Raw genomic sequence first — 9,007 nt, forward strand, 5'->3', positions numbered from 1 at the left:
AAGAGCTGGCAGGGCCCAGAAGTCCCCACTGGGAGGTCAGGAGACTCAGACGCCACTGGTTGATAAGCCTGTCCCTCGGTCTATGTCCATGACACTGCTCCCAAGTAACTGGATCAGCGCAGAGCCCATTTCCTGGCATTTCCAAGGAAGACCTGGCGGGCAGGCAGGAAAGCGTCCTTTTCACCAGGACAGAAAGGACTTCTGTGGTGGGAGAGGCTGCACAGGGCCGGCAGCCTTTCAGCCCAGCCCCTCAGGGCTGAGTCCTAGACAGGGCTGAGTTTTCTGGGGCAGCATTGAAGAGGCAGGGAGGGCTGCATTGAGAGGCTGGTGGGAATTGAATGGTGCTCAGTGACTCAGTGCCTCCTAGCTACACTGCTCAGGGTTGTTTTTTGTTTTTTTCCCCATTGGAAAATGAAGCAGCTACTCATACTGAAGCCAAGTGTGTGCTCTGCAACATTACTTCTCGTCCTAAGTTTCATATATATATATATATATATATATATATTTAAAAATACATACTTTTTAAATTTAATAGAGACAGGGGTCTCACTGTGTTGATCAGGCTGGTCTCGAATTCCTAGGCTCAAGTGATCCTCCCGCCTTGGCCTCCCAAGGTGCTGGGGTCACAGATGTGAGTTGCCGCATCCGGCCTAGTTCCAGGTTTTGTGTTTGCCAAAGTTCCAGTCAATAAACTAGAAAGACGGCTGGGAGTGGTGGTTTACGCCTGTAATCCCAGCACTATGGGAGGCCGAGGCAGACAGATCACCTGAGAGATCAGGAGTTTGAGACCAGCCTGGCCAACATGGTGAAACTCCGTCTCTACTAAAAATACAAAAGAATTAGCTGGGCGTGGTGGCAGGCGCCTGTAATCCCAGCTACTCCAGAGGCTGAGGCAGGAGAATGGCGTGAACCCGGGAGGCGGAGCTTGCAGTGAGCCGAGATCGCGCCACTGCACTCCAGCCTGGACGACAGAGCGAGACTCCGTCTTAAAAAAAAAAAAAAAAAAAAAAAAAAAAAAAAAAGGCCGGGCGCGGTGGCTCAAGCCTGTAATCCCAGCACTTTGGGAGGCCGAGACGGGCGGATCACGAGGTCAGGAGTTCGAGACCATCCTGGCTAACACGGTGAAACCCCGTCTCTACTAAAAAAATACAAAAAACTAGCCGGGCGAGGTGGCGGGCGCCTGTAGTCCCGGCTACTCGGGAGGCTGAGGCAGGAGAATGGCGTAAAAACCCGGGAGGCGGAGCTTGCAGTGAGCTGAGATCCGGCCACTGCACTCCAGCCTGGGCGACACAGCGAGACTCCGTCTCAAAAAAAAAAAAAAAAAGGCCGGGCACGGTGGCTCACGCCTGTAATCCCAGCACTTTGGGAGGCCGAGGCGGGCGGATCACAAGGTCAGGAGATCGAGACCATGGTGAAACCCCGTCTCTACTAAAAATACAAAAAATTAGCCGGGCGCGGTGGCAGGCGCCTGTAGTCCCAGCTACTCAGGAGGCTGAGGCAGGAGAATGGCGTAAACCCAGGAGGCGGAGCTTGCAGTGAGCCGAGATCGCGCCACTGCACTCCAGCCTGGGCGACAGAGCGAGACTCCGTCTCAAAAACAAAAAAACAAACAAAAAAACACAAACCCTAGCTGGGCGCACTGGCTCACGCCTGTAATCCCAATACTTTGGGAGGCCAAGGCAGGTGGATCACTTGAGGCCAGGACTTAAGAGACCAGCCTGGCCAACATGGTGAAACCCATAGCTACAAAAAATACAAAAAAAGCCAGCTGTGGTGGTGCGTGCCTATAGTCCCAACTACTAGGGAGGCTGAGGTGGGAGGTGGCTTGAGCCCAGGAGGCAGAGGCTGCTGTGAGCCAAGATCGCACCACTGCACTCCAGCCTGGGTAACAGAGCCAGACCTTGTCTCAAAAAAAAAAAAAAAAAAAAAAAAGACACAAACCCTGGAACCAGACTGAGTGACTTAATCTTTCTGAGCCTTAAGTTTCTCTGCCTACAAAATGAGGATGATGATAAAAGCATCCACCTAATTGAGCTTTTGTGAGGATTAAGTGAGTTAACACATGTAGAGTGCTTGGAACAGTTCATAGTACAAAGTAAGAGGCCAGTAAACACTGGCTTTCTGTGTTGTTGCTACTGGGTGCAGTGGAAGAGTGCATAGACAGAAAAAGTCGAAAGCCAGGCCCAAAGGGAAGGAGACAGGCAGGTGGCTGAGCAAGAAGGGCAGCCGTGGCAGGAGGGCCTCCTCCCTGACTGGCACTGCCTACTGAAAGTGCTGCTGAAGCAGGTTTGGAGTGGGAGGAGGTGGGGTGGGGACAAAACTCAAGGCTGACCAAGAGGGCGAACAGGATGTGCCATGCCCTCTCCAGCCGCCAGGTGGCAACAACACATGGGTCTGCAGCTTGTTTTGCCTCTAACAACCTACCCCGGACATGGCTCACACCCAGCCCACACAAACATGTCACCTTCCAGCCTCACCCAGGTGTGTACCTAAGCCTGCTGACCTTCCAGTGCTTCTATTGGCCTGGGAGCCACCAACAGGCCCTGCTCACTAGACACCAGTGCAGGGCGCAGCTGGGAAGCACACTTGAGGTTTCTTGCCTTACACCAAATTTCTCCAGAGCCGAATACTCCATGTCTGTCTGCATACCCCTTCCCTCCCACCGATTCCTGGAATCCCAGAGGCTGCAGGAGTTGCTGCAGAGCTCAGGGAAAGGTGCATGTCTAGGCACTGTCACTGAAGTAGGTGAATGTGCCAGGTGAACCTTGGAATCAGCCGCAAAAAGGGGAAAGCAGTGGTGGGCCCCTGGCTCCAGGGACAGGGCAAGGACACTTTGGTGCCTAAGTCAGGCATTTATGGCCAAAGAGGCATCGGTCGGGGCACCAGCTGGCAGTCCCACTTCTCTTGCCCACTTACCACTTCTCAAGTCATGAAGTTTCCTCAAAACTCAGAAGGAATTGAATTGGTTCTGATTACCAGAGTTAAAGACTGCAAAAAAAAGGGAGGCCTTACACCAAATCTGTTAAACGTCTTTGTTATTCCTTCAATGAACACCATCTTGCACCCAAATATCTTCGGAATAAATAAACTAAATGCTCTGCTACACACAGGTCACAACACTAGGGTACTGCAGAGGTTTACTGGATCCTGACGCTAGCCCCCAAGTCTAACGGGAGATGAGGAGAGCACGACAACCCCAGTGATGTAAGTCGGAGTGTGACTAGGTGTTCCAGCAGCTCTGGCTGAGGTGACTAGGGGAGATGAACACCACCAAAGGGCCTTCACGTCTCACAGGGAGAGCAAACAAGAAGCTGGTGTGTTTCCAGGAGGCTCCATTCTTTTGCCAGTAAAGGACATTCAAGTTTAGGATATAAGTAAGAATCTACCTAGATCCTAGCTTAATAGCCTCACTTACTGTGAATTAAGCTACACTTAACTTTCATCTGGACCTTCCAATGATACATGAGACCTGGGGAAGGGCAGCCTGTCCTTGTCTAATGCCATCAAGGGGAGCAGTCACAGCCTGATGAGCCTGAATCTCAAGGCCCTAGGGCCTATTCAGGCCCCTGCCTAGGAGGCCCATCCTGCCTACCTGCCTGGAATTAGAGATTTACTCCAAATTTGTTAGAAATTGGAGCAGGGGGCCGGGCGTGGTGGCTCACACCTGTAATCCCAGCACTTTGGGAGGCCGAGGCGGGTGGATCACCAGAGGTCAAGAGTTCAAGACCAACCTGACCAACATGGAGAAACCCTATCTCTACTAAAAATACAAAATTAGGCCGGGCGCGGTGGCTCAAGCCTGTAATCCCAGCACTTTGGGAGGCCGAGACGGGCGGATCACGAGGTCAGGAGATCGAGACCATCCTGGCTAACACAGTGAAACCCCGTCTCTACTAAAAAATACAAAAAAAACTAGCCGGGCGAGGTGGCGGGCGCCTGTAGTCCCAGCTACTCGGGAGGCTGAGGCAGGAGAATGGCGTGAACCCGGGAGACGGAGCTTGCAGTGAGCCGAGATCCGGCCACTGCACTCCAGCCTGGGCGACAGAGCGAGACTCCGTCTCCAGAAAAAAAAAAAAAAAAAAAAAAAAAAACAAAATTAGCCAGACATAGTGGTGCATGCCTGTAATCCCAGCTACTCGGGAGGCTGTGGCAGGAGAATCCCTTGAACCTGGGAGGCGGAGGTTGTGGTGAGCTGAGATTGCACCATTGTGCTCCAGCCTGGTCACCAAGAGCAAAACTCTGTCTCAAAAAAAAAAAAAAAAGAAAAGAAAAGGTCGGGCGTGGTGGCTCACGCCTATAATCCCAGCACTTTTGGGAGGCCGAGGCGGGCGGATCACGAGGTCAGGAGATTAAGACCACGGTGAAACCCCATCTCTACTAAAAATACAAAAAATTAGCCGGGCGTGGTGGCGGGCACCTGTAGTCCCAGCTACTCGGGAGGCTGAGGCAGGAGAATGGCGTGAACCCGGGAGGCGGAGCTTGCAGTGAGCTGAGATCGTGCCACTGCACTCCAGCCTGGGTGACACAGCGAGACTCTGTCTCAAAAAACAAAAAAGGGAAAAAGAAATTGGAGCAGGGGCTGGGTGCAGTGGCTCACACCTGTAATCCCAGCACTTTGGGAGGCCGAAGCAGGGGTGGATCACCTACCGTCAGGAGTTCAAGACCAGCCTGGCCAACATGGTGAAACCCCATCTCTACTAGAAATACAAAAAATTAGCTGGACGTGGGTGGTGGGCACCTGTAATCTCAGCTACTCGGGAGGCTGAGGCAGGAGAATTGCTTGAATCCAGGAGGTGGAAGTTGCGCTGAGCCCAGATTGTGCCATTAAACTCCAGCCTGGGTGACAGAGTGAGATTCTGTCTAAAAAAAGAAAGAAATAGGAGCAGGATCCACTTCTAGATATACAGAGAATATAAAAATACGTTCACTTTATTTTAGAAAAATGAAGACTCATAGAGTAAGCTTATCACAAACTGGCCTATTAGGAGTCACAGAATTCACAGGAAACAATTTCTGAAGTCCAGGTGCCTGCTGCCACCTCTCCAAGCAGGCCGGAGTCCAGTAGAGAATGCAATTCAGGAAGACGGCTCCTCAGAGGGCAGGGAGGTTAGCGACGGAGGCCACTCATATGGAAATGTCCAGTGAACCAATGCCGGGGAAGAACATCAAATTCTCTGGGGCTGACCACAACTGTGGGGGTGGATAAAGACAAACCACCGGCCTGTACTTCTCATTTTCTGTTTGTTCATTTCACTGCTGGAAGGTGACCTCTTTTCCCCTAATCTTCTTTCAACCCAGAGAGTTTAAGACTTCTCCAGCTCAATCCTAATCCACCCCATTTCCCATGGTCTCTCCTCCTGGGAGACCAGCTCTGGTGGCATCTCTTCCTCCTGTCCCTGGGCCAGAATCTGCTGGCGTCAGGGTCTGCCGGGTAGAGGCAAGTCCAGGTACTGACTGTAGTGGTTTGCTACTGAAGTCTTGCTTGCTGTCCTGATCTCTTTACCTAAAGAGATAGAATGAATAACTGCTTTAAAATGCCCTTCTTCCTCAAGCCCGTTTGTCACCCAGCAGAGTTCAAGCTCCTTAGGGTGGGGGCGCCTGTAAAAAAACCCAGATTGCAGTGAGCTGAGATCCGGCCACTGCCTCCAGCCTTCCCTCAAAAAAAAAAAAAAAAAAAAAACAAAATGCCCTTCTTCCTCAAGCCCGTTTGTCACCCAGCAGAGTACAAGCTCCTCAGGGTGGGAAAAAAATGGGATCCCCCTTCCCCTGCCCCAGGCTCCCCTCCTCTCTCCATTTTGCCATACAAAATTCAAGGCTGATGCGCATAAGAGCTTGGAATCCCAGATGATGGCAGGGTAGGGAGACAGGATGGCCAAGGGAGGACCAGACTGACCTGGTAGGTCCTGGGACTGCCACTTTCCTGGGGGGCTGCAGATTGCTGCGAGTGGCACCCGTGACAGGAAGATTTGGTCGCTGGGAAACAGGAACTTCACAGGGTTAACAAAAGAAATGAGTTAGCAGCAAATTTAACTGACCTCGAAAAGAAATACTGGATGAAGGAAGCGAGTGTGGGATTAGTACTCTCCCCCGTGACCATGAGGTATTTGAAAACTAAGACTCAGACTCTGTCCAGCCCCATGTCCTCTCTGTAACTCAGTCTCCCCATCTTCCAATCGAATTGCAATGAGGATGGCAAAAGTGGTCACTGTTGCCAGCTCTGGGAGGGTGAGGACATGCTGGGCAAGGGCAGGAATTCTTCCCCCTGACCTCTTACCCTTGTGTCCACTTTCCCGCACTCTGTGTCCTGCAGCGCTTGGTCTTGGAAGCCCTTTTCGAGTTGACACAGAATCCGGAGGTAGGGCACCTCTGCCAGGTGGCACACTCCAGCTGGTGAGTGGCATTCGGCTGGCAGGCCTGGGGATGGCTGAGGGAATGGGCAGTTGACTGGAAGATTTAGCAGCTGCTCCCTGTGGCCGGGGCAGGCGTTGAGAGTTGCTGGCAGAAGGCTGTGGGGCCAGGACTGATCTGACGGGGGCGGGTGGGCCTGGTGGAGAGGCGTGGAGAAATTTCAGAGTCAGTCCCACCAACTCCCCACTCCCACTCACCCACAACTTGGCTGCTCAGGTGTCCTCACTGGCTGCTGCTCTCCCACTGGGCCCAGCTCTCCCCCGGACTGGGGGAGTCGATCGGGTAAGAGGAGAAGATGCTGGGCTTTTGGATGCAGGGAACAGATTGCAAGTGGGTGACTCCTGAAACACAAAGAGAGAGAAAAAAGATTAGAGTGGAAAAAATATCTGTTCTGTGGCTTAAGGAATTAAGAAATAGAGGTGGAGAGTTGTCTACATCCCAGTAAGGAAGGGTAGAAGTTAGCTGCTAATATCACCATAACCATCACTATTGCCCATACCATTTATTGAGTTTATTATAGACATTACAGAGCTTATACTCAGACACTGTGGTAAGAGTTTTGGTTCTCTTTTTTCATGGTTCTCATTTAATTCAAACGATTCTAGCTGAAATATTATCCCCGTTTTACCAATAAGGAACCACTCCCTGCCTGCATCATGGCACGCACGAGTCTGGGGCACACTTCCAACTCAACCCTCTCAACTCACCCTCTTCATGTTGGAGGGCCTCTTTCCAGATGTTGTCCGGAGAGCCCTGACTGACCCCTTCCTATCACTGCTCCGGAGTCGAGGCGTCAGGCTGCTTGGGGAGGGGGTACTCCGAGCCAAAGAGTTCACAGTCGGCAGCAGGTCTCTGACAGGACTGTCCTTCAGCACAAAGGTCTCCCGCCGAGGACTGGGCTTCACTCGGTGAGGCCCCAGGCCCTCGCTTGCGCTCTCCCGCTCCTGCAGGGCACACTGCTCCAGCTGGGCGGCCAGCCGGTTGGCCTCATCGAGGATCTCCTCCAGTTTCTCTGGGCTGAGGGGGCCTAGGCTGAGCCTCACACCCTGGGGGGCAGGAGCCACGGCATTTGGGTCACTTCGGTGGGAGAGGCCCCGTCGAAGTGGTTTCTCTGGAGTCACCAACACTGTTATGTCTTCCTCCTCACGGCTGAGACAGGAAACAAACCAGGCATCATGCCCGTGCAAAAGAGAACAGGAGTTTATGCAAGGGAGACTGCACAAAAGCCCCACAACAGAGCCAGGGACATGACCCTAGGCCCTGATGCCCATGCCGGCTGTGAGCTGTGGCCTCTGGGTGATGAGATACCTGGTTCTATGGGGCCTAATAGGCCTTTAGCATTTACGGACATCAGAAATGATGCCAGGATGGAGATGCAGCAAATCCACTTACCCTTTTTCTTAACACCCTGAAATCTAACTCCAGCTTCTCCCTTCTCTCCCCACTACCAGTAGTGTCATAGAGGCCCAAGTCAGCCACCCGCCCAGCAGCCCCAAGTGCGCCAAACCTTGCTAAATTACCAACCCAAGCCCCAGAGGCAATTCAGCAGTAAGGGGTTAGAGACAAAGAGGTACTGTTAGAGGAAAATAAGTGGGATAAAGAGGTGGTACCTGTCAGATGGTGACAGCCCCCCAAAGTCCAAGGTCTCATCCACAATAAACCTTACATCTGAAGGGGAAAGAAGAATGAAGGCCAGTCATGGGTTCCTGATGCAGCTCTCCATCGCTGGGTCTCACTCCTCCCTCTCATTCTTCCCTCCCTCATTTCCTTACCTTCCTCCAAATCCTCCATGTCCAGCCAGCAGGAGCGAGAGTCCAGTTAGATGTGAGCTGGAGAGAAACAATACCTTTCCTCAGTATCCTTTCTGCCCAAGTCTCGCAGCTAGATTCAGGGTGCAAGCCAGGGGCGGGGGTCATGCTGGAGGCAAAGCAAGCACCCAGGAGTGGCACCTCCCGCATAACTACTCCTGCTACTTCCAGGAAAGATACGGAGGGCTCCCCCAACTGCCCAGATTGCCCTGGAGCCGCCCCGCATCCTGGCCTCTCCTCACTGGGAGCGGTCTGCACGCCTCACCTTCCTCCCCGCCACTAGCCTCAGGGTTCTGCACTCCCCAAGCCACCTTTCTACTCCCCTGGCATCACACGCAAAGCACACCTCCAGCCCACCCTGTTTCCAGTTCCCGCGCTGCCTTATCTTCCACGCAACAGGCTTTCTCCCGCAACCTAGTCCCGGGAATCAGCTCTGAGGGGGCGGGGCTCCTTTCGAATCTCTCAGGCCCCACCCACTCAAGCCACACGCGCGCTGTGATTGGTGAATCCTCAGGGGGCGGGACAGCGGAGCTGCCGGCCGGAAGTCAGTCGATGGGGGCGGTGGGAGGACCGTTCCCAGAAGACTCCATCCCGGGCGGCCAACGCGGAGCCAGAGGGTTGAGGCCGCGAGTGCGCGTGCTCGCGTGCCCGGAGATTCTCTTTCCCACAGGCAGATGACAGCGGAGCGAGGCTGGCCGGGAGGGAAGGAAGGGACACACGAGTATGGACCTCGCGCCCCACCCCGCTGTCGCTGCTGGGCCGCCGAGCCCCCAGTCTCCAGAACGGTTGTG

The 9,007-nt window shown here is 53.3% G+C and overlaps 1 protein-coding gene across 2 annotated transcripts; it reads right to left on the reverse strand.

Annotated features, from left to right (window-relative positions):
- Positions 1-4,913: 4,913 nt before the first annotated feature.
- Positions 4,914-8,659, reverse strand: PSRC1 (proline and serine rich coiled-coil 1). 2 transcript variants are annotated; one of them, XM_050746566.1, is made up of 8 exons: positions 8,574-8,659; positions 8,181-8,237; positions 8,019-8,076; positions 7,116-7,557; positions 6,635-6,749; positions 6,275-6,544; positions 5,894-5,987; positions 4,914-5,503 (listed from the first exon to the last, which is right to left on the reverse strand). In XM_050746566.1, exons 2-8 carry the CDS (start codon positions 8,197-8,199, stop codon positions 5,500-5,502), a joined length of 1,002 nt encoding a protein of 333 aa, XP_050602523.1. In that variant the 5' UTR covers positions 8,200-8,237; positions 8,574-8,659; the 3' UTR covers positions 4,914-5,499. The 2 variants fall into 2 exon arrangements, with proteins under 2 accessions (XP_050602523.1, XP_050602529.1); XM_050746572.1 differs by having other exon boundaries at positions 8,563-8,657.
- Between the last annotated feature and the right edge of the window lie 348 nt (positions 8,660-9,007).

The sequence above is a fragment of the Macaca thibetana genome, chromosome 1 (genome assembly GCF_024542745.1).
Source record: "Macaca thibetana thibetana isolate TM-01 chromosome 1, ASM2454274v1, whole genome shotgun sequence".
Lineage (NCBI taxonomy): Eukaryota > Metazoa > Chordata > Mammalia > Primates > Cercopithecidae > Macaca > Macaca thibetana.

Excerpts from the sequence above, each read along its gene's own strand:
- PSRC1 (XM_050746566.1), bottom strand. Across the intron at positions 6,750-7,115 it reads GGCCCTCCAACATGAAGAGG|GAGTCACCCACTTGCAATCT; the intron begins GTGAGTTGAGAG and ends TTTGTGTTTCAG. Across the intron at positions 6,545-6,634 it reads CAGTGGGAGAGCAGCAGCCA|GCCCACCCGCCCCCGTCAGA; the intron begins GTGAGGACACCT and ends CCTCTCCACCAG.